Source organism: Panulirus ornatus, chromosome 63 (assembly GCF_036320965.1).
Source record: "Panulirus ornatus isolate Po-2019 chromosome 63, ASM3632096v1, whole genome shotgun sequence".
Taxonomy (NCBI): domain Eukaryota; kingdom Metazoa; phylum Arthropoda; class Malacostraca; order Decapoda; family Palinuridae; genus Panulirus; species Panulirus ornatus.
In genome coordinates this window covers 1,811,523-1,838,125 of record NC_092286.1, presented here as the reverse complement: position 1 = coordinate 1,838,125, position 26,603 = coordinate 1,811,523, and the positions used below count along the sequence as shown (strand labels likewise).

The following is a 26,603-nucleotide window of genomic DNA, read 5'->3' as shown; positions in this document are numbered from 1 at the left end:
AGTTGGAGCCCAGTAACACCTGAACCTATATTATTCTCCCTATTTGCATAAATGAAATATGTCATATCTATAACAGATTTGCATATATGAAATCTGTCATATTCAAAACAGATTTTTAATAGTGCATATTCACAAATTTCTTTAACATACCCTTCAGCAACAAAAGTTCCAAAATGAAGTGCTTTCACACACATTCTGAGCTGATTGTACTCATAGGTACATTCAGTGAAAAGTATCAGTGCACAGTATATGATAAACTTTATGACACATAGTCTAATGGTTATGGAGAACTTTGTGTCCGACTTGCTGCACGGTGGTTGCCCTGATGTCAGGAGGGTGCCATGTCGGCTACAAGTACCACATCTTGTCAAATATTTTGGAAAAGTTATTGTGTTTACATGAATAATACTATATACAAATTGAGAAAAACGTGTGTAGCACCTGTTTTGGCATGCCACTGAATCCACATTGTTGTTTTGTCTCAGTAAACACCAAGCTGCTGGGCAATATCACAAACACTGCAGCCCTCATTATAGAAAGCTGCAATATTTTCATTGTGTAGCCTGTGAGGTTTCTATTGTGACTGGCATGATCATGATACTTGTGGCTGACAATGATTATGTTAGCTGAAATGCCACAGTGTGGAGTGCACCATTTGTCAAATGATGACAACGTGAAATTTACCTCTGATTTTGCAACATTCACTGTGGGGTTCAAACCTGAACTGACCAACCATAGGCAGGCATATCAACCCTCCCACAATATTAGGGGCTGGTTGAATCATCACAGAAGGCATCGGACCCATTGTGCAGACATTTTCTATCTTGGCTCCGAGTCAATATTAAGATACAAACTATAATATTGGCTCTAATGTGTTACCTGCTGAACAATGAAGGTGGTTAGGTGGTTGCATTTAGTGATATAAGGAGACCTAGGGTGGTGGTGGTGGCGCAGAGGAGGGTTCTAAGCTCTGGGGATGGGTGGAGTAGGGTGAACTATTTTCTGGGACCAACGCCACCACCATATTATCATGCTCAGTAAGCAAAGATCCACAATCTGTGTATGCTGTTATTTCCAGTTTAGTGTAATCAACAATCAGATTAACAAATATAATGGTAATCTTTCCCATCTCCTGTGTTATGCAGTCAAAATTCATACTCTTGATATCAACTTCGGCCCCAACCTGTTTCACGGAGCTATACACATCATAATATTATGGTCAGCAATCATATAACTGCTGATACCCATAATTATTTAGCATGGTACATTTTTACCTCACATTTAGAGGATATCCATACAGCCTGAACAATAAAATCTTTATTCAATACTTGAAAATTCAATCATGTATCCAGCCACCCTCTTTCTCAGTCACTGTCTGTGGCTGTGGCTTGGAACAGAACAGTTCCCACTGACCCTTAGTATAGGCCATTAACTGTTCTGGTGTCGATTGGCTGTCCCTAAAACCACATGCTACCAGCGACTGATTGCTGTTATGCTCACTCTAAAAACTACTATACCTATAATGCCTGGTATATACAAAACTTTACTGGATTACATAGCTGAGACTTTATATTAACATTCATTAATGTCATGATTGGGAGATTATTGGTTAACAAGACCTGAAAGGCAGCGGTAAGACTGGCTAGTGGTGGTGGTGACAAGGAGGTAAGTCAAGTAGGGAGTTTGGCTTTGGGGTAAGGAGACATGACCTCAATTGTGATGGTTGCCCACTGCAACTACTAGAAATTCTTAGCATTATAAAGAGTTATCCAAATATATCAGCAAATAAATTGAACACATTATAGATGTGGTGTTTATTAATACCATTTATTCATTATACTTGATCGCCGTTTCCCATGTCAGCGAGGTAGCGCCAGGAAACAGACAAAGGAAGGCCCTACCACTCACATACACATATATATACATAAAAACCCATACAAGCACATATACATACATATACATATCCACACACACACATATACCTACACACACACAGATATATACAAATATACACATGTACATAGCCATACTTGCTTGCCTTCATCCATACCTGGTGCTACCCCACCCCACAGGAAACAGCATTGCTACCCCCTGCTTCAACGAGGTAGCTCCAGGAAACAGATAAAACAGGCCACATCTGTTCACATTCAGTCTCTAGTTGTCACATGTAATGCATTGATACATTTCCCTATCCACATCCAATGGCAGCTTGCCATATGCGAGCCAGCAGACCACAATCATAAAACATCTGCCCTCATGCTAAATGTTATTGCTGGTTATACCAACCTGACTACAATATTCCTTTGATTTACTTCAAAAGTGACTAAATCAGGTCAAGAGAATCAGCAATACAAGAGGGAAATAGGTGAGGCTAGTGCCAGCCTATCATTCATCTACTACAGTCTACTGTATCAATCTGTAAAAGATCATTACACAAGCATATGTAAGTAACCTGATAAATACAACACAGACATTCTGTCATCATGTTGAGGGTGCACCTCAAGTCTAATAGTAGGGAGCTCTTACTAAGTGTGTGCCTAATGTCCAGTCTTATTGACACAATGAAATGACACACAAAATATCAAAAGCACACTATATAACTTTGCCTATGACCTCCAGATTTGTTTGATATGATCTATCCTATCTTTGATGGTACCCCTATGCCAGCAAGCCTTCATCAAGTACCCACACTGGCCCAGCGGATGACCACCACACTACATGAATGTGATTGTTAACAGATATTTGTACAGCATTTCATTTATTTTCACCTTATGTCACTATCTGTTCATTTTCCTTAGTATTTCTGCAAACAGGTCTCTATTCAAAGCTCACTCACTATCAGCACTTCTTTCACACATTATTTCCTCTTTTTTTTAGATCCACTTCAAACTTTTACATTTGCTTCATATAAAAAATGTATCAGACATCTCATCTGAAGTTCCTCTCAGCAAGTTCACATTCAACAACTACTATTTACCTATATTTTTGAAACTAAGCATCAACAATAATTATCTCTCTTTCATCATACAACTCAACAAGCTCTTCCCTCAACCTAGTACCCAAGTCACCATTGCTGTTTCAGCACACTAATCAACAAGCTCTTCCCTCTTTCCATTTTCACTGGGGATGACATACCCAATCAATCTACCCTTAACTGCTACATTACAACCTCTTGCATCTAAACTCCCTAGCAAAAATATATGACCCCTTATATTAAGCACTTACTTAGCTCCTCCTAAAACACACTTCTTTTTTCACTCGTCTCACTACATGGTACATACAAATGAAATGGATAACAAGTTTCCACTTCCTAGGGATATTTTTCAAAGAATAAAACTAGAAAACAAAATACCACAGGTCTTCAAAGAAAAAAAATGCTAAAACCCTTTGTTTTACCTTTTCTTACAAATTTTTTTAAAGATTATGAAAAAGTCCTACCTCCTTGTTAATAGGGTCTGGATCTCCAAGGAAATTCCCAACTTGTGTCTTATCTAATCTGTCATCATCATGGAAGAAATTAGCAATATCCTCAGGGGTAGGTCCTAAGAGCCCCTGGGCCTGGAGAAAGGCTAGGCCACGCCGAGGCTTTCGGTTAAACCTGTAAAAGTACATTAGAATCAATTATGAACTCACAACTTGTAATATAAAGAAAAATTTACAAGGGCTGAAAAAATCCATGACTAAAAATACCCAAAGTCAACTTGGTAAATGAATGAGGAATCAAATAATGTTAATATTGAATAAAAAAGGGAGAAAATCAATTCTAGATCATATACTCAATGTATTCACTTTTGTGTGGGAGGTCTTTTATCATATACTCTGGTAAAGAGCTTAGTGAATCAAGAAATTTTTTTCTAAACAAACAAAACTTGTTTTATCTTTTGTGATATAGTTCTTTTCTATGCTTAACGGCTGTTTCCCACATCTGCGAGATAGCACTAAGAAAGATGCTAAGAAAGGCTACACCCACTGACATACACATATACTGCAAGATGTCACAGTGATGCACATATTCTAGTATGTGCTGAGAACTCCTTTATCATGAGAAATATCACTGAATCTTCTGTTATTAAATACACAAAGAATTGTGACACTGATATCAGTGAAGGTCTACACAAACTGGATAGCTTTGCTGTAGGTGAAATTTGTAAACAGTTCCCTTTCCTGTCCACATAATAAAATTTTATGACAGGCATGATGCCAGACCTTACCACCACCATCCAGCAATGTTTGTTTACCAATGGCATCTTAGTTACACCTCTTCCCTGTAGATCTACTAACCATTTTACATCTATCTCATTCTTTTATCTCCCCTAACGATGTCATCATTACATGAAAGTGCATTTGGGAACTTATAGTGCTTCATTTTCCTCGAGGTACATAACTTTGTCTGTTTTCCTGGTGCTACCTCAATGAAGAAGAGGGTAGCGATGCTGTTTCCTGTGGGGTGGGGTAGTGCCTGGAATGGATGAAGGCAAGCTAGTATAAATATGTACAAGTGTGTATATATATATCGAAGATGTAAGGCATGTGTATATGTAGGAAGAGAGGAAAGTGATTGGTTCTCAGTGAATGTAGGCTTGCGACAGGGGTGTGTGATGTCTCCATGGTTGTTTAATTTGTTTATGGATGAGGTTGTTAGGGAGGTGAATCCAAGAGTTTTGGAAAGAGGGGCAAGTATGCAGTCTGTTGTGGATGAGAGACCTTGGGAGGTGAGTCAGTTGTTGTTCGCTGATGATACAGCGCTGGTGACTGATTCATGTGAGAAACTGCAGAAGCTGGTGACTGAGTTCGGTAAAGTGTGTGAAAGAAGAAAGTTGAGAGTAAATGTGAATAAGAGCAAGGTTATTACATACAGTAGGGTTGAGAGTCAAGTCAATTAGGAAGTAAGTTTGAATGGAGAAAAACTGGAGGAAGTGAAGTGTTTTAGATATCTGGGAGTGGATTTGGCAGCAGATGGAACCATGGAAGCAGAAGTGAACCATAGGGTGGGGGAGGGGGTGAAAATTCTGGGAGCCTTGAAGAATGTGTGGAAGTCAAGAACATTATCTCGGAAAGTAAAAATGGGCATGTTTGAAGGAATAGTGGTTCCAACAATGTTGTATGGTTGCAAGGTGTGGGCTATGGATAGAGTTGTGTGCAGGAGGGTGGATGTGCTGGAAATGAGATGTTTGAGGATAATATGTGGTGTGAGGTGGTTTGATCGAGTAAGTAATGATAGGCTAAGAGAGATGTGTGGTAATAAAAAGAGTGTGGTTGAGAGAGCAGAAAAGGGTGTTTTGAAATGGTTTGGTCACATGGAGAGAATGAGTGAGGAAAGATTGACCAAGAGGATATATGTGTCAGAGGTAGAGGGAATGAGGAGAAGTGGGAAACCAAATTGGAGGTGGAAAGATGGAGGGAAAAAGATTTTGAGTGATCGGGGCCTGAACATGCAAGAGGGTGAAAGGCGTGCAAGGAATAGAGTAAATTGGAACGATGTGGTATACCGGGGTCGACATGCTGTCAATGGATTGAACAAGGGCATGTGAAGCATCTAGGGTAAACTACGGAAAGTTCTGTGGGGCCTGGATGTGGAAAGGGTGCTGTGGTTTCAGTGCATTTTTACATGACAGCTAGAGACTGAGTGTGAACGAGTGTGGCCTTTGTTGTCTTTTCCTGGTATTACCTTTCACACATGAGGGGGGAGGGGGTTGTTATTCCATGTGTGGCGAGGTGGCGATGGGAATGAATAAAGGCAGACAGTATGAATTATGTACATGTGTATATATGTATATGTCTGTGTGTGTATATATGTATACATTGAGATGTATAGGTATGTATATTTGTGTGTGTGGATGTGTATGTATATACATGTGTATATGGGTGGGTTGGGCCATTCTTTCGTCTGTTTCCTTGCGCTACCTCGCTATTGCGGGAGACAGTGACAAAGCAAAATAAATAAAATATGAAATATATATATTCTTTTTTTTATTTCATTATACCTAATTACTGTCTCCCACGCCAGCAAGGTAGCACAAGGAAACAGACAAAAGAATGGCCTACCCACCCACATACACCCGTATATACATAAATACCCACATATGCACATATACAGACCTATACATTTCAACGCATACATATATACATACACAGACATAAGCATGTACACACATGTACATATTCATACTCGCTGCCTTCATCCATTCCCATTGCCACCCTGCCACATATGAAATAGCATTCCCCCATGGGGCAGTCCTAGAAATAGACAAAAAAAAAAAAGGCCTCATTCGTACACAATCAGTTTCAAGCTGTCATGTGTAATGCACCGAAACCACAGCTCCCTTTCCACATTCAGGCCCCACAGAACTTTCCATGGTTTACCCCAGATGCTTCACATCTGGTTTAATCCACTGACAGCACGTCAACCCTGGTATACCACATCGTTCCAGTTCACTCCATTCCTTGCACACCTTTCACCATTCCGAATGTTCAGGCCCCGATTGCTCAAAATCTTTTTCACTCCATCTTTCCACCTCCAATTTGGTCTCCCACTTTTCCTCATTCCCTCCACCTCTGACACATATATCCTCTTTGTCAATCTTTCCTCACTCATTCTCTCCATGTGACCAAACCATTTCAGGACACCCTCTTCTGCTCTCTCAACCACACTCTTTTTATCACCACATATCTCTCTAACCCATTCATCACTTACTCGATCAAACCATCTCACACCACATATTGTCATCAAACATTTCATTTCCAACACTCCCAATTTACTTGACCCTTAAACCTACTGTACCTAATAACCTTGCTCTTATTCACAGTTACTCTCAACTTTCTTCTTTCACACACTTTACCAAACTCAAGTCACCAGCTTCTGCAGTTTCTCACATGAATCAGCCACCAGCGCTGTATCATCAGGGAACAGCAACTCACTCACTTCCCAAGCTCTCTCATCCACAACAGACTGCATAATTGTCCCTCTTTCCAAAACTCTTGCATTCACCTCCCTAACAACCCCATCCATAAACAAATTAAACAACCATGGAGACATCACACACCCCTGCTGCAAACCTACATTCACTGAGAATCAATCACTTTCCTCTCTTCCTACACGTACACATGCCTTACATCCTCGATAAAAGCTTTTCATTGCTTCTAACAACTTGCCTCCCACACCATATATTCTTAATACCTTCCAAAGAGCATCTCTATCAACTCTATCATATGCCTTCTCCAGATCCATAAATGTTACATACAAATCCATTAGCTTTTCTAAGTATTTCTCACATACATTCTTCAGAGCAAACACCTGATCCACACATCCTCTACCACTTCTGAAACCACACTGCTCTTCCCCAATCTGATGCTCTGTACATGCTTTCCCTCTCTCAATCTACACCCTCCCATATAATTTCCCAGGAATACTTAACAAACTTATACCTCTGTAGTTTGAACACTCACCTTTATCCCCTTTGCCTTTGTACAATCATACACCCATGAATCATACATACATTAAATAACCTTACCAACCAGTCAACAATACAGTCACCCCCTTTTTCAATAAATTCCACTGCAATACCATCCAAACCCGCTGCCTTTCCGGCTTTCATCTTCCGCAAAGCTTTTACTACATCTTCTCTGTCTACCAAATCATTTTCCCTAACCCTCTCACTTTGCACACCACCTCGACCAAACCACCCTATATCTGCCACTCTATCATCAAACACATTCAACAAACCTTCAAAATACTCACTCCATCTCCTTCTCACATCACCACTACTTGTTATCACCTCCCCATTAGCCCCCTTCACTGATGTTCCCATTGGTTCCCTTGTCTTATGCACTTTATTTACCTCCTTCGAAAACATCTTTTTATTCTCCTTAAAAATCTAATGATACTCTCTCACCCCAACTCCCATTTGCCCTCTTTTTCACCTCTTGCACCTTTCTCTTGACCTCCTGCCTCTTTCTTTTATACATCTCCCACTCATTTGCATTATTTCCCTGCAAAAATCGTCTAAATGAATCTCTCTTCTCTTTCACTAATAATCTTACTTCTTCATCCCACCACTCACTATCCTTTCTAATCTGCCCACCTCCCACGCTTCTCATGCCACAAGCATCTTTTGCGTAAGCCATCACTGCTTCCCTAAATACATCCCATTCCTCCCCCACTCCCCTTACGTCCTTTGTTCTCACCTTTTTCCATTCTGTACTCAATCTCTCCTGGTACTTCCTCACACAAGTCGCCTCCCAAGCTCACTTACTCTCACCACTCTCTTCACCCCAACATTCTCTCTTCTTTTCTGAAAACCTCTATAAATCTTCACCTTTGCCTCCACAAGATAATGATCAGACATCCCTCCAGTTGCACCTCTCAGCATATTACCATCCAAAAGTCTCTCTTTTGCGTGCCTATCAAATAACACGTAATCCAATAATGCTCTCTGGCCATCTCTCCTACTTGCATTCGTATACTTACGTATATCTCTCTTTTTAAACCAGGTATTCCCAATCACCAGTCGTTTTTCAGCACATAAATCTACAAGCTCTTCACCATTTCCATTTACAACACTGAACACCCCATGTATACCAATTATTCCCTCAACTGCCACATTACTCACCTTTGCATTCAAATCACCCATCACTACAACCCAGTCTCGGGCATCAAAACCACTAACACACTCATTCAGCTGCTACCAAAACACTTGCCTCTCATGATCTTTCTTCTCATGCCCAGGTGCATATGCACCAATAATAACCCATCTCTCCCTATCCACTTTCAGTTTTACCCATATCAATCTAGAGTTTACTTTCTTATACTCTATCACATACTCCCACCACTCCTGTTTAAGGAGTAGTGCTACTCCTTCCCTTGCTCTTGTCCTCTCACTAACCCTTGACTTTACTCCCAAGACATTCCCAAACCACTCTTCCCCTTTACCCTTGAGCTTCGTTTCACTCAGAGCCAAAATATCCAGGTTCCTTTCCTCAAACATACTACCCATCTCTCCTTTTTTCTCATCTTGGTTACATCCACACACACTTAGACACCCCAATCTGAGCCTTCGAGGAGGATGAGCACTCCCGGCGTGACTCCTCCTTCTGTTTCCCCTTTTAGAACGTTAACATACAAGGAGGGGAGGGTTTCTGGCCCCCGCTCCCGTCCCCTTTAGTCGCCTTCTACGACACATGAGGAATGCGTGGGAAGTATTCTTTCTCCCCTATCCAAAGGGATAATAATAATAATAATAATAATAATAATAATAATAATAATAATAATAATAATAATAATAACAATAATAATATTATCATTATTATTATTATTTATCTATTTCATTATACTTTGTCGCTGTCTCCTTTGTTAGCGAGGTAGCATAAGGAAACAGTCAAAAGAGTGGCCAAGCCACCTACATACACATGCTCACATGTCCACACACACACATATACATACCTATACTTTTCAATGTATACATATATATATATATATATATATATATATATATATATATATATATATATATATATATATATATATATATATACATACACTGACATATATACACATGTTCATAATTCATACTTGCTGCCTTTATTCATTCCCGTTGCCACCCCGCCACACATGAAATGACAACCCCCTCCCCTCGCACGTGCGCAAGTTAGTGCCAGGAAACGATAACAAAGCCCACGTTCGTTCACACTCACTCTCTAGCTGTCATGTATAATGCACCGAAACCACAGCTATCTTTCCACATCCAGGCCCCACAAAACTTTCCATGGTTTACCCCAGATGCTTCACATGCCCTGGTCCAATCTAGTGACAGCACGTCAACTCCGGTATACCACATCATTTCAATTCACTCTATCCCTTGCACGCCTTTCACCCTCCTGCATGTTCAGGCCCCGATCGCTCAAAATCTTTTTCACTCCATCTTTCCACCTCCAATTTGGTCTCCCACTTCTCATCGTTCCCTCCATCTCTGACACATATATCCTCTTGGTCATTATTTCCTCACTCATTCTCTCCATGTGATCAAACCAATTCAATACACCCTTCTGCTCTCTCAACCATACTCTTTTCATTACCACACATCTCTCTTACCCTTTCATTACTTACTCGATCATACCACCTCACACCACATACTGTCCTCAAACATCTCATTTCCAACATATGCACCCTCCTCTGAACAACTTTCTCTTTAGCCCATGCCTCGCAAAAATAAAACATTGTTGGAGCCACTATTCCTTCAAATATACCCATTTTTGCTTTCCGAGATAATGCTCTAACCTTCCATACAATTTTCAATGCTCACAGAACTTTCGCCCCCTCCCCTACCCTGTGACTCACTTCCACTTCCATGGTTCCATCTGCTGCCAAATCCACTCCCAAATATCTAAAACACTTCACTTCCTCCAGTTTTTCTCCATTCTAACTTACTTCCCAAATGACTTGTCCCTCAACCCTACTGTACCTAATAACCTTCTGCTCTTATTCACATTTACTCTCGGCTTTCTTCTTTCACACACTTTACCAAACTCAGTCACCAGCTTTTGCAGTTTCGCACCCGAATCAGCCACCAGCACTGTATCATCAGCAAACAACAACTGACTCACTTCCCAAGCTCTCTCATCCACAACAGACTGCATACTTGCTCCTCTCCCTAAATCTCTTGCATTCACCTCCCTAACAACCCCATCCATAAACACATTAAACAACCATGGAGACATCACGCACCCCTGCCGCAAACTGACATTCACTGAGAACCAATCACACTCCTCTCTTCCTACTCGTACACATGCTTTATATCCTCAATAAAAACTTTTCACTGCTTCTAGCAACTTGCCTCCCACACCATATATTCTTTATACCTTCCACGGAGCATCTCTATCAACGCTATCATATGCCTTCTCCACATCCATAAATGCTACATACAAACCCATTTGCTTTTCTAAGTATTTCTCACATACATTCTTCAAAGCAAACACCTGATCCACACATCCTCTACCACTTCTGAAACCACACTGCTCTTCCCCAATCTGATGCTCTGTACACGCTTTCACCCTCTCACTCAATACCCTCCCATATAATTTCCCAGGAATACTTAACAAACTTATACCTCTTCAATTTGAGCACTCACCTTTATCCCCTTTGCTTTTGTACAATGGCACTATGCATGCATTCCGCCAATCCTCAAGCACCTCACCATGAGTCATACATACATTAAATATCCTTACCAATCAGTCAACAACACAGTCACCCCTTTTTTAATAAATTCCACTCCAACACCACCCAAACCTGCTGCCTTGCCGGCTTTCATCTTCCGCAAAGCTTTTACTACTTCTCTGTTTACCAAGTGCATAACACATAAACCTTACTATTTACTCTGTAAATATCCCTTGATATCTGCCACTATGTCTATCTAAATATACCTTGCCCTAGCGCATATCCAAATCATGGAAATATCTACCTCACTTTAACCTTAAGCTCTTGTATGATTAGTTGACAAATAATCATCATAACCTCCCAGTTCTGTAATATATGTAATAGCTCAACTGTGTATTTTCTGCTGAATGGCTGCCTAAATCCAATAAATCATTATTCATATTCCCCCTGGGAACCCCCATCAATGGGGTGGCCACAGCATGAGTCTCCACTTATCCCTGTCCTTACATGCCTCCCTCGCATACACTATTCTACACATTCTTCCACCAATTTTCTCCCAGTATTTTTCCACTCTATTTCCCCATTTAACAGGTAGTCTTCCTCTCACATCAACCCCTATAGCTGTCCTATCATACACTCTCCTTGCAAACTCCCAGTCTTGCAATCTTTCTACATACCCAAACCACCAGAAAGTATCACATTTCACATACTCTACCACTCCATAATTCATTCCATTTGCATTTCCTGCCATACACATCTCTCATACTTCCCTTCATTTCCTTTTTCACTCCATCTAGTCATAATACCACATGTTTCTCTCAAACAGCTCATTTCCAAAGCCTGGATTCTTGGCCTTTGCAACTCATTCCATGTCCGTGTTTCAGCTGCATAGGTTAGGGTTGGGAGGACTATGCTGTCCCTTAATTCTCTCTTCACTTCCATGCTTACACTTCTACCCTTCATTTTTCTTTTAAGGGACCCAATGGCTCTTCTACAATGTACTGCGCTCTCCCTTAGCTTCCCTTCCATATCACCAAACTTACCCAAGACAGCTCCTAAACACCTAAATTCTCTCACTTCTGGTCTTCCTTACCCATACCCAAAACACAGTTTACTATACTTTCTCTTTTCACTTTATATGGTTTAGCAAAATCTATACTTTCACTCTATTTCCTTTCAAACACGATTACTTTACTTTTACTCGAATCTTCCTTCAACCACCTACACTTACACACATCATAAAACATACTTACAACCTTATGAAACTCCTCTTCACTCTCAACAAGCAACACAGTATCACCTACAAACAGGCTTTCTACTAGCCATCACACCCCAACACCACACTCTATCTTGCACCCCCTTTCCTAAGTTTTGCTTTCATCTCTCTTCCCACTTAATCCATACATATATCAAAAAGCCATGGTGACATCACACAACCCTGCTTCATACCCACATGTATACCAAAACTTTTGCTCAACTCTCCTTTCACTCTTACAAGTGTTCACTCCTCTGTGTTTCACATTCAACAGTTGTTCCTCTATCCCAAATATCCTTATGATATCCCATAAAGCATTCCACTCAATTCTGTTACAAGCGTCCTCCAGATCCATGGAAACTACATACAACGCCTGACCTAAACACTTTTCCATGGTTGTCTTCACCAAAAAAATCTGATCCACACATCCCCTACTTGTTACAAACTTCCTCCAGATCCATGGAAGCTACATACAACACCTTACCTAAACACTTTTCCACAGTCATCTTCACCCAAAAAAATCTGATCCACACATCCCCTACCTTTTCTAAAACCCCCTTGCTTCTCACTTATTCTGCATTTAGTGACTTCCATCCCTCTACCAGTCAACATTCTTGTATACACTTTTCCTGGTATACGGAACACTTTTTTTTTCTTTTATTATACTTTGTCGCTGTCTCCCGCGTTTGCGAGGTAGCGCAAGGAAACAGACGAAAGAAATGGCCCAACCCCCCCATACACATGTATATACATACGTCCACACACGCAAATATACATACCTACACAGCTTTCCATGGTTTACCCCAGACGCTTCACATGCCTTGATTCAATCCACTGACAGCACGTCAACCCCGGCATACCACATCGCTCCAATTCACTCTATTCCTTGCCCTCCTTTCACCCTCCTGCATGTTCAGGCCCCGATCACACAAAATCTTTTTCACTCCATCTTTCCACCTCCAATTTGGTCTCCCTCTTCTCCTCGTTCCCTCCACCTCCGACACATATATCCTCTTGGTCAATCTTTCCTCACTCATTCTCTCCATGTGCCCAAACCACTTCAAAACACCCTCTTCTGCTCTCTCAACCACGCTCTTTTTATTTCCACACATCTCTCTTACCCTTACGTTACTCACTCGATCAAACCACCTCACACCACATATTGTTCTCAAACATCTCATTTCCAGCACATCCATCCTCCTGCGCACAACTCTATCCATAGCCCACGCCTCGCAACCATACAACATTGTTGGAACCACTATTCCTTCAAACATACCCATTTTTGCTTTCCGAGATAATGTTCTCGACTTCCACACATTCTTCAAGGCCCCCACAATTTTCGCCCCCTCCCCCACCCTATGATCCACTTCCGCTTCCATGGTTCCATCCGCTGCCAGATCCACTCCCAGATATCTAAAACACTTCACTTCCTCCAGTTTTTCTCCATTCAAACTCACCTCCCAATTGACTTGACCCTCAACCCTACTGTACCTAATAACCTTGCTCTTATTCACATTTACTCTTAACTTTCTTCTTCCACACACTTTACCAAACTCAGTCACCAGCTTCTGCAGTTTCTCACATGAATCAGCCACCAGCGCTGTATCATCAGCGAACAACAACTGACTCACTTCCCAAGCTCTCTCATCCCCAACAGACTTCATACTTGCCCCTCTTTCCAAAACTCTTGCATTTACCTCCCTAACAACCCCATCCATAAACAAATTAAACAACCATGGAGACACCACACACCCCTGCCGCAAACCTACATTCACTGAGAACCAATCACTTTCCTCTCTTCCTACACGTACACATGCCTTACATCCTCGATAAAAACTTTTCACTGCTTCTAACAACTTTCCTTCCACACCATATATTCTTAATACCTTCCACAGAGCATCTCTATCAACTCTATCATATGCCTTCTCCAGATCCATAAATGCTACATACAAATCCATTGTTTCTTTTCTAAGTATTTCTCACATACATTCTTCAAAGCAAACACCTGATCCACACATCCTCTACCACTTCTGAAACCACACTGCTCTTCCCCAATCTGATGCTCAGTACATGCCTTCACCCTCTCAATCAATACCCTCCCATATAATTTACCAGGAATACTCAACAAACTTATACCTCTGTAATTTGAGCACTCACTCTTATCCCCTTTGCCTTTGTACAATGGCACTATGCACGCATTCCGCCAATCCTCAGGCACCTCACCATGAGTCATACATACATCAAATAACCTTACCAACCAGTCAACAATACAGTCACCCCTTTTTTAATAAATTCCACTGCAATACCATCCAAACCTGCTGCCTTGCCGGCTTTCATCTTCCGCAAAGCTTTCACTACCTCTTCTCTGTTTACCAAATCATTTTCCCTAACCCTCTCACTTTGCACACCACCTCGACCAAAACACCCTATATCTGCCACTCTATCATCAAACACATTCAACAAACCTTCAAAATACTCACTCCATCTCCTTCTCACATCATCACTACTTGTTATCACCTCCCCATTTGCGCCCTTCACTGAAGTTCCCATTTGCTCCCTTGTCTTACGCACTTTATTTACCTCCTTGCAGAACATCTTTTTATTCTCTCTAAAATTTAATGATACTCTCTCACCCCAACTCTCATTTGCCCTTTTTTTCACCTCTTGTACCTTTCTCTTGACCTCCTGTCTCTTTCTTTTATACATCTCCCACAATTGCATTTTTTCCCTGCAAAAATCGTCCAAATGCCTCTCTCTTCTCTTTCACTAATACTCTTACTTCTTCATCCCACCACTCACTACCCTTTCTAATCAACCCACCTCCCACTCTTCTCATGCCACAAGCATCTTTTGCGCAATCCATCACTGATTCCCTAAATACATCCCATTCCTCCCCCACTCCCCTTACTTCCATTGTTCTCACCTTTTTCCATTCTGTACTCAGTCTCTCCTGGTACTTCCTCACACAGGTCTCCTTCCCAAGCCCACTTACTCTCACCACCCTCTTCACCCCAACATTCACTCTTCTTTTCTGAAAACCCATACAAATCTTCACCTTAGCCTCCACAAGATAATGATCAGACATCCCTCCAGTTGCACCTCTCAGCACATTAACATCCAAAAGTCTCTCTTTCGCACGCCTGTCAATTAACACGTAATCCAATAATGCTCTCTGGCCATCTCTCCTACTTACATAAGTATACTTATGTATATCTTGCTTTTTAAACCAGGTATTCCCAATCATCAGTCCTTTTTCAGCACATAAATCTACAAGCTCTTCACCATTTCCATTTACAACACTGAACACCCCATGTATACCAATTATTCCCTCAACTGCCACATTACTCACCTTTGCATTCAAATCACCCATCACTATAACCCGGGCTCGTGCATCAAAACCACTAACACACTCATTCAGCTGCTCCCAAAACACTTGCCTCTCATGATCTTTCTTCTCATGCCCAGGTGCATATGCACCAATAATCACCCACCTCTCTCCATCAACTTTCAGTTTTACCCATATTAATCGAGAATTTACTTTCTTACATTCTATCACATACTCCCACCACTCCTGTTTCAGGAGTATTGCTACTCCTTCCCTTGCTCTTGTCCTCTCACTAACCCCTGACTTTACTCCCCAGACATTCCCAAACCACTCTTCCCCTTTACCCTTGAGCTTCGTTTCACTCAGAGCCAAAACATCCAGGTTCCTTTCCTCAAACATACTACCTATCTCTCCTTTTTTCACATCTTGGTTACATCCACACACATTTAGGCACCCCACTCTGAGCCTTCGAGGAGGATGAGCACTCCCCGCGTGACTCCTTCTTCTGTTTCCCATTTTAGAAAGTTAATACAAGGAGGGGAGGATTTCTGGCCCCCCGCTCCCGTCCCCTCTAGTCGCTTTCTACGACACGCGAGGAATACGTGGGAAGTATTCTTTCACCCCTATCCCCAGGGATAATATACATATATATATATACATATACACATACACACACATACACATACATACGCACATATACACACACACACACACATACATATATATACATATGAAAAATGTAAGAAACAATTTAGAAAACTGAAACTTCTAGCTTGAAATGAATGAAAAAATGAATGTCACATAATGGTTCAACCTCTGGCTATGGAAAAAGGAAATGTATAATTTATTTACACAAACGTCAATAGCAGTTCTCATCAATTTAACCACTGTATCAATAAGCTTCAATGTCTAAGCTACATTTTTTTTTTTTTTTTATTCCATTTTAATTGCTACATATATCCTTAACACTTTTTCCTTTGAATAAAGTAATATCAAAAGCTTACATCTAATTCTCAAGCACAATCTTCTTCCATGCTAAATTACACAGATGTATCCACTCTATCACACTTTCTCCTCCATACTTCAGCATTACAGCCATAATCCCATCCATTCCATGTGCCTTTCATACCTTCAGCCTCACTATTGCCCTTTCTACCTCCCCTTTTTGCTACAGGCCCTTGCACTCATGTCCTCTTCCTTCCATCCTCAATACTCAAGCATATATGAACTGCTACCTCTTATCAGTTTTTCAAAATACATTTTCCATCCTACTTTCACTTCCTCCTTTTGATTCATCAACTCCCCTTCCTTACTTCTTAAACCAATATTTCCACGCTTATACACACCTTTCTTTTTTCATCTCCTTCCAGTACAATTTCTTCTTTTCTTTCTTCTTTTAAACTATTCGCCATTTCCCGCGTTATTTCCCTAATATTTTCATTCAACTTTTCTCCAAAGTTTTTACCTACCCTTTCTTTGCTTTCCTATATCAGCTTCTTAACAATCTGCTTACACATCTTACATTCTTCCCTCCTCCCTTCCTGTTCTTCCACTGGTACATTCCTTTCAAGCAAGCTACAATTTGCCTTTTTCTTCTCTTCCACAGCATTTCTAATCTCTTCTGACCAACATGCATTTCTCTTTTTGTTCCTATATCTCACGACTTTGTATTCAACTGCTAATTCTACAAACTTTATTAGTCTTTCTCTGAACATTTTAAACACCTCATTAACATATGACTGCATACCTACATTCATTGCACTTCCATCTAAACTCCTTTCATATTCCTCCCTACATTTTTTCTTATTCATCTTCTCGCTTGCCAATGCTTTTACTTCTCCATTCTTCCTTCCACCATACCTCCACTTCTCCCTGATTATTCATTTATCTATTTAAGCATTTATCTACTTTATCTAAATATGTTCACAGATGATGTAAAGGTCATAAAGAAAGCATAAGCAAGGGGAATTGCATCAACTTACGCAAAGACTTTGACAGATTCCAAAGTTGGTCTAATACTTGTTTAATTAAATTCAACCCAAGCAAATGTAATGATGTTGAGATAAAGCAAAAGAACACCTCAATATAATTGCTATGTGGCAGAAAATTAGGTTAAACATTCTTGGGAATCGATATTATTTCTTAACCCATTGCCATAGACCCATATTAGAAGAATATCAGAGGAGCATTCAAGTACATAAGGAAATATCTAAATGTACTATTCACATCTTACATATGGCCACAACTATTTATTTACTAATTCATTTATCTCATCTGAATATGTTTATAAAGGCCACAAGGAAAATGTAAAAGCAAGGAGAATTGCATCAACTTACAAAGATAACAAAGATTCCAAAGTTGGTCTGAAACCTTTTTTTTTTTTTTTCTTTTCTTCTTTGTCGCTGTCTCCCGCGTTTGCGAGGTAGCGCAAGGAAACAGACGAAAGAAATGGCCCAACCCACCCCCATACACATGTATATACATACGTCCACACACGCAAATATACATACCTACACAGCTTTCCATGGTTTACCCCAGACGCTTCACATGCCTTGATTCAATCCACTGACAGCACGTCAACCCCGGTATACCACATCGCTCCAATTCACTCTATTCCTTGCCCTCCTTTCACCCTCCTGCATGTTCAGGCCCCGATCACACAAAATCTTTTTCACTCCATCTTTCCACCTCCAATTTGGTCTCCCTCTTCTCCTCGTTCCCTCCACCTCCGACACATATATTCTCTTGGTTAATCTTTCCTCACTCATTCTCTCCATGTGCCCGAACCATTTCAAAACACCCTCTTCTGCTCTCTCAACCATGCTCTTTTTAATCCACACATCTCTCTTACCCTTCCGTTACTTACTCGATCAAACCACCTCACACCACACATTGTCCTCAAACATCTCATTTCCAGCACATCCATCCTCCTGCACACAACTCTATCCATAGCCCACGCCTCGCAACCATACAACATTGCTGGAACCACTATTCCTTCAAACATACCCATTTTTGCTTTCCGAGATAATGTTCTCGACTTCCACACATTCTTCAAGGCTCCCAGAATTTTCGCCCCCTCCCCCACCCTATGATCCACTTCATGGTTCCATCCGCTGCCAGATCCACTCCCAGATATCTAAAACACTTCACTTCCTCCAGTTTTTCTCCATTCAAACTCACCTCCCAATTGACTTGACCCTCAACCCTACTGTACCTAATAATTAACCTTGCTCTTATTCACATTTACTCTTAACTTTCTTCTTTCACACACTTTACCAAACTCAGTCACCAGCTTCTGCAGTTTCTCACATGAATCAGCCACCAGCGCTGTATCATCTGAAACCTATTTGATGAAATTTAACACAAGCAAATACAGCAATGAGGAAGGAAAAAATGAAAGAAGGCATCAGTATATTATCATGTAGCAAGAAATTGGATTCAGCAGTGTGTGTGTGTGTGTGAGAAGGGCTTGGGGATCAACATCATCCCTAACCTGTTGTCACATATCCATACTAGGAGTATATTTAAGAAGACAAGCTTTGTATTGTCATATGTCAGAACAACATTCAAGTGAATAAGTAAAGAAATACCTGACAAGTTATCCACATCCTACATATAGCCACAACTAGAATCAACTTATCAGGTCTGGTCACTGCTTAAAATGCACCAAAAGCTAATAAAGAAGATCCGGAGGAGGGCAACCAAGATGATACAAGAATTAAGAGAACTAAGTTACATAGAGAGGCTAAGGGATTTAAATATACCTACCTTGAATGTAAGAAGAGTGAGAGGTGACTTGATCATAGCCTTTTAAGTTTCTAAAACAGACCGATGATGTAGACAGTGAACAAAGTTTTGAAGAGCACGGTAGGTCTACAGTCTGGCAGAGGTTAGGGTACAAGGGAGGTGACTCCATTATTGTTTGCTGATAACATGGTGCTGGTGGCAGATTCAAACGAGACTCTGAAGAAATTACCTTCTGAGTCTGAGAGTGCATTAGGAGAAAGCTTGGTGTAAGTGTGAATAAGAGCAATGGTTACTAGGATAAGTGGTGGAAGAAAACAGGTTGGCTGGAAGTGCAAAACTGAAGGAAGTAAACTTGAAGGAAATGAAATCTTTGAAATGCCTGATTGTGGATATGGCAGACAATGGAACCATGGGAGCTGATATGAGACATAAATTGGGTAAGGGAAGTGAGATCCTGAGAGTGTTGGTAATGTACTGAAAAAGAGGACACTAACTGGCAGGGCAAAGATGGACATATAAGAATGCGTAGTAGTAGTCGTAGTAGGCGACTAAAGGGGATGGGAGAGGGGGGGCTAGAAGCCCTCCCCTCCTTGTATTTTAACTTTCTAAAAGGGGAAACAGAAGGAGTCACGTGGGGAGAGCTCATCCTCCTTGAAGGCTCAGATTGGGGTGTCCAAATGTGTGTGGATGTAACCAAGAAGAGAAAAAAGGAGAGATAGGTAGTATGTTTGAGGAAAGGAACCTGGATCTTTTGGCTCTGAGTGAAACGAAGCTCAAGGGTAAAGGGGAAGAGTGGTTTGGGAATGTCTTGGGAGTAAAGTCAGGGGTTAGTGAGAGGACAAGAGCAAGGGAAGGACTAGCACTGCTCCTGAAACAGGAGTGGTGGGAGTATGTGATAGAGTGTAAGAAAGTAAACTCTAGATTGATATGGGTAAAACTGAAAGTGGATGGAGAGAGATGGGTGATTATTGGTGCATATGCACCTGGGCTTGAGAAGAAAGATCATGAGAGGCAAGTGTTTTGGGAGCAGTTGAATGAGTGTGTTAGTAGTTTTGATGCACAAGACCGGGTTATAGTGATGGGTGATTTGAATGCAAAGGTGAGTAATGTGGCAGTTGAGGGAATAATTGGTATACATGGGGTGTTCAGTGTTGTAAATGGAAATGGTGAAGAGCTTGTAGATTTATGTGCTGAAAAAGGACTGATGATTGGGAATACCTGGTTTAAAAAGAGAGATATACATAAGTATACGTAGGTAAGTAGGAGAGACGGCCAGAGAGCATTATTGGATTACGTGTTAATTGACAGGCACGTGAAAGAGAGACTTTTGGATGTTTATGTGCTGAGAGGTGCAAATGGAGGGATGTCTGATCATTATCTTGTGGAGGAGAAGGTGAAGATTTGTAGAGGTTTTCAGAAAAGAAGAGAGAATGTTGGGGTGAAGAGAGTGGTGAGAGTAAGTGAGCTTGGGAGGAGACTTGTGTGAGGAAATACCAAGAGAGACTGAGTACAGAATGGAAAAAGGTGAGAACACAGGACGTAAGGGGAGTGGGGGAGGAATGGGATGTATTTAGGGAAGCAGTGATGGCTTGCACAAAAGATGCTTGTGGCATGAGAAGCGTGGGAGGTGGGCAGATTAGAAAGGGTAGTGAGTGGTGGGATGAAGAAGTAAGATTATTAGTGAAAGAGAAGAGAGAGAGAAAGAGAGAGAGAGACATTTGGACAATTTTTGCAGGGAAATAATGCAAATGAGTGGGAGATGTATAAAAGAAAGAGGAAGGAGGTCAAGAGAAAGGTGCAAGAGGTGAAAAAGAGGGCAAAATGAGAGACGGGGTGAGAGGGTATCATTAAATTTTAGGGAGAATAAAAAGATGTTTTGGAACGAGGTAAATAAAGTGCGTAAGACAAGGGAACAAATGGGAACTTCACTGAAGGGAGCTAATAGGAAGGTGATAACAAGTAGTGGTGATGTGAGAAGATGGAGTCAGTATTTTGAAGGATTGTTGAATGTGTTTGATGATAGAGTGGCAGATATAGGGTGTTTTGGTGGAGGTGGTGTGCAAAGTGAGAGGGTCAGGGAAAATGATCTGGTAAACAGAGAAGAGGTAGTAAAAGCATTGCGGATAATGAAAGCCAGCAAGGCAGCAGGTTTGGATGGTATTGCAGTGGAATTTATTAAAAAAGGGGGTGATTGTATTGTTGACTGGTTGGTAAGGTTATTTAATGTATGTATGATTCATGGTGAGGTGCCTGAGGATAGGCGGAATGCTTGCATAGTGCCATTGTACAAAGTCAAAGGGGATAAAAGTGAGTGCTCAAATTACAGAGGTATAAGTTTGTTGAGTATTCCTGGGAAATTATATGGGAGGGTATTGATTGAGAGGGTGAAGGGATATAGAGAGCATCAGATAGGGGAAGAGCAGTGTGGTTTCAGAAGTGGTAGAGGATGTGTGGATTAGGAGCTTGCTTTGAAGAGTGTATGTGAGAAGTACTTAGAAAAGCAAATGGATTTGTATGTATAATTTATGGATCTGGAGAAGGCATATGATAAAGTTGATAGAGATGCTCTGTGGAAGGTATTAAGAATATATGGTGTGGGAGGCAAGTTGTCAGAAGCAGTGAAAAGTTTTTATCGAGGATGTAAGGCATGTGTACGTGTAGGAAGAGAGGAAAGTGATTGGTTCTCAGTGAATGTAGGTTTGCGGCAGGGGTGTGTGATGTCTCCATGGTTGTTTAATTTGTTTATGGATGGGGTTGTTAGGGAGGTGAATCCAAGAGTTTTGGAAAGAGGGGCAAGTATGCAGTCTGTTGTGGATGAGAGTGCTTGGGAAGTGAGTCAGTTCTTGTTCCCTGATGATACAGCACTGGTGGCTGATTCATGTAAGAAACTGCAGAAGCTTGTGACTGAGTCTGGTAAAGTGTGTGAAAGAAGAAAGTTGAGAGTAAATGTGAATAAGAGTAAGGTTATTAGGTATAGCAGGGTTGAGGGTCAAGTCAATTGGGAGGTAAATTTGAATGGAAAAAATCTGGAGGAAGTGAAGTGTTTTAGATATCTGGGAGTGGATTTGGCAGCGGATGGAACCATGGAAGCGAAAGTGAATCATAGGGTGGGGGAGGGGGCAAAAATTCTGGGAGCCTTAAAGAATGTGTGGAAGTCAAGAACATTATCTCAGAAAGCAAAAATGGGTATTTTTGAAGGAATAGTGGTTCCAACAATGTTGTATGGTTGCGAGGCATGGGCTATGGATAGAGTTGTGCGCAGGTGGGTGGATGTGCTGGAAATGAGATGTTTGAGGACAATATGTGGTGTGAAGTGGTTTGATCGAGTAAGTAATGTAAGGGTAAGAGAGATGTGTGGTAATAAAAAGAGTATGGTTGAGAGAGCAGATGAGGGTGTTTTGAAATGGTTTGGTCACATGGAAAGAATGAGTGAGGAAAGATTGACCAAGGGGATATATGTGTCAGAGGTGGTGGGAACGAGGAGAAGTGGGAGACCAAATTGGAGGTGGAAAGATGGAGTGAAAAAGATTTTGAGTGATCGGGGCCTGAACATGCAGGAGGGTGAAAGGCGTGCAAGGAATAGAGTGAACTGGAACGATGTGGTATACCGGGGTCAACATGCTGTCAATGGATTGAACCAGGGCATGTGAAGCGTCTGGGGTAAACCATGGAAAGTTCTGTGGGGCCTGGATGTGGAAAGGGAGCTGTGGTTTCGGTGCATTATTACATGACAGCTAGAGACTGAGTGTGAACAAATGGGGCCTTTGTTGTCTTTTCCTAGCGCTACCTCGCACACATGAGGGGGGAGGGGGTTGTTATTCCATGTGTGGCGAGGTGGCGATGGGAATGAATAAAGGCAGACAGTATGAATTATGTACGTGCGTATATATGTATATGTCTGTGTGTGTATATATATGTATACATTGAGATGTATAGGTATGTATATTTGCGTGTGTGGACGTGTATGTATATACATGTGAATGTGGGTGGATTGGGCCATTCTTTCATTTGTTTCCTTGTGCTACCTTGCTAACACGGGAGACAGCGACAAAGCAAAATAAATAAAATAATAAAATAGTAGTCCCAACAGTGTTGTATGGATGATAGGGATAAATTATACATGGAAATGTACTAAATAGGTAAAATGTGCTGGAAATGATATGTCTGAGGGCAAAGACAGATATGTTTCAGGGTATACTAATCACAACAATGTTGTATGGATGTAATGAATGAACTAAAGATGGAAATGTAAGGAAGAGGTAGAATGCATTGAAACTGAAATGTCTGAGGAAGTTTGAAGACAATACCTGGTGTAAAGAGGGTTTAAAGAGTATGAAATAATAGGGTTAGACAGAGGTGAGGTAATTAGAAGTGAATGGTTAAAAGCTAAAGAGAGTCTACTGAAGCAGTTTGGACATATGCGAGATTGGGCAAGGAAGGCCCGACAGCGACAGAAGACAAAAGTGTCAGAAGAGGAGAGGAAAAAGAGAAAGGAGAGATAGAATTTGAGACGGGACAGAGCGCAAAAAGGTTTTGAGCACTCTGGACCTGAACATAAAGGAGGGTGTAAGGCATGCATGTGATAGAGTGAAATGGAATGATGTGGTATACAGTGGATGATATGCTGTGAATGGAATGAACCAAGGCATATGAAGCAGCCAAGGGGAAACCATGGAAATGTCTGTGGGACCTGGTGGATAGAGGGCTGTGGTTTCAGCGAAATACGCATAACAGCTAGAGAATGGATGTGAGCGAATGAGACTATTTCTTTGTTAGTTCCTGGAACTACCATGCTAAAATTGGGTACAGCAAGATAGTGGTTAATAGGCAGCCAATGACCAGGGAGGTATACTACCAACACTACCTGCCTGGTTATTGGGGGGGTGAATGATGCCTGTGTAGCAAGCCAGCACGTCAGTGGTTGTCAAGTTGCACTCCTCTGACTCAAGTAGCTGTTCCTTTTTTTTCTGCCACACCCATATGTGGACTAATGGCTTTCAGTCCACAAACATACACTCTCTCCTTATCATACACAACACTTGACAACACCTAACTAACACAACTCATTCTTCGTAACTCTAGATTTTCCTGCCATAAGCAATATGCACTAGCCCTGCCTTTTGGCAAAATATTATAAGCAACAGATAGGAATAGTAGGTAGGGACATTTAGGTAGGAGCATTAGGTAGAATCATTAGGGAGGGACATTAAGGCAGGAGCACTGGGTAGAAAATTAGGCAGAACTTTAGGAAGTAGTAGTCAGTAGGAACATTAGGTATAAAGCTCAGCAAACACTGCACTAGAGTTGTCCTCTTCCAGTGGCCTGTTAAGCGTGAGGCACTAAAGGCAAAAAACCGGCACTGGAGTTCACTAGTTATGGAGACTATATTGCTGAGGCCAGCCCCTTAAGAAAGTTCCATCTGGGAACATGTGACAGAGATATAGATAGACAGATTGATGAAATACTTCCCATTTACTCCCTGCATGTTTTGAATTTGGACAAAACTGCATCTGATAGAAGCAGCAAATAATTCTATAATCTTCTATAGTTTTTCTGTTAAGAAAAATTGTCAATAAATGACAGTGATAGTGAAAAAAGATCAATTATATAAGATACCTTGTAAATACTCAGTGATCAGCACTTCAGTACAGGCAAAATAAATGATACAAGCACAATGGCACCTCACTTGATACTCAAGCCTTAATTCCTCACTTTCTAACCCATTGTACTGAAACATGAACACTTCTGTGTTCTTACAGTGAAAGATGTAGATGAAAAATACAGAAATAATCTTTCCATTATGTAAATATCTTTGACACTGGAAAGTTAAATACACTCTTCAAAAAAAAAAAGATTCAGGGTTGGAACACTGTGGGAGGTTAAAGGTTTAACATTCCTTGCAGATACATCAAAATGACTCTACTTACTTTGAAGGCAGGATATAACGGAGAAGCAGAAAAAACATTGTACATATACCATGGCGCATATCATGCAACCTCTTCTTTACAAGTGGACCACTGGCAGGTGGGATACAAAATTTTGCCAGTTGTTGGAAAACATCATTAAGATATGCATGATAAGTACAAAATTACCTTACAATATCCAGACGTATTTTACGATTACAAAATCATTTTATAAATAAAAACATAAAGATTAAAAACCTTTTTATAAATTTGTCACAAGTACAATATAAGTGTCACACACTGTCAATGTACCCTAATTCTCAAGGGTCATGAGTCCTAAATGTCTCAAGTCGAAACATCATAAGTCAAAGTACTGGTGTAGGGAAAACCTCTTTGGCCAAGCAGAATCTTGCAGTTTCTGTAAATCTCTTGTCTTTATGCAGTGAAAACAGTCTTCCTAACTTGAAACAAAAACATCCTTTATATCATGATCAATGTAGAAAAACAGAATATACACATTATAAAGATATGAACACTATGGAGCCAACACCAATACCTGATACTTAATTCTCAACCCTACACATATTCCTATATCTCATCAGGAACTTTAAGGATATGTAAATCTTGGATGAAAAACTGTCCAAAGGGTGGCGCTGCTGTAAATGCCATGTTAGAAATACAGGATGAACCAGAAAAGTGTCCAAAGGACACAGATACACATACTAGAGGCAAAACCTAAACAAAGCTTTAAAAATCAAAAACAAATTATTGTGAAGACTTCTATACCCACATAGTGTATGCTTTAAGTTAATCTGGCATGGCCATAAAAATAGCATGATTGCAAAAGGTAATGTGAAGTAACACAAAGGCTTAAGATGAATCTAAAAATAAGACATGAAGTGAAAAAATCTGGGAGAACATTTATGAGCATTCTCTGATCTTGTAAAAATCATAAAAGCATAAACTTCAGAAGTAAAGGTAACTCACATATCAATGCCTTGCTCCCAGATATCTTTCTGATGTTTGAGACACTGGAACTGTTCTGGATTGTCCACTCCTACTGTTGAAGAAGCGGTGTTGGTGGATGAAGACTGAAGAGAACTGATTGAGTTGTGAGACCCATGTCGTGCCAGAGATGTTCGACTATCCTCTAATGAATTACTTACTTCTGTCTCATCAGACTCCTTTTTCTTTTCCTGGCCTGAAGAGTTGATTTGAGATGGA

General features: G+C 40.8%; 1 protein-coding gene across 2 annotated transcripts in view; it reads right to left on the bottom strand.

The window, feature by feature from the left end:
- Sec71 (ADP ribosylation factor guanine nucleotide exchange factor Sec71) overlaps positions 1-26,603 on the bottom strand; it is a 399,392-nt gene that overhangs the window by 213,614 nt on the left and 159,175 nt on the right. For both annotated transcript variants that reach the window (XM_071656502.1, XM_071656503.1), the window contains exons 13-14: positions 26,367-26,580; positions 3,439-3,598 (exon numbers count right to left, since the gene is read on the bottom strand). In XM_071656502.1, coding sequence (XP_071512603.1) covers positions 3,439-3,598; positions 26,367-26,580 — 374 coding nt within the window. The remainder of the gene's footprint in view (positions 1-3,438; positions 3,599-26,366; positions 26,581-26,603) is intronic.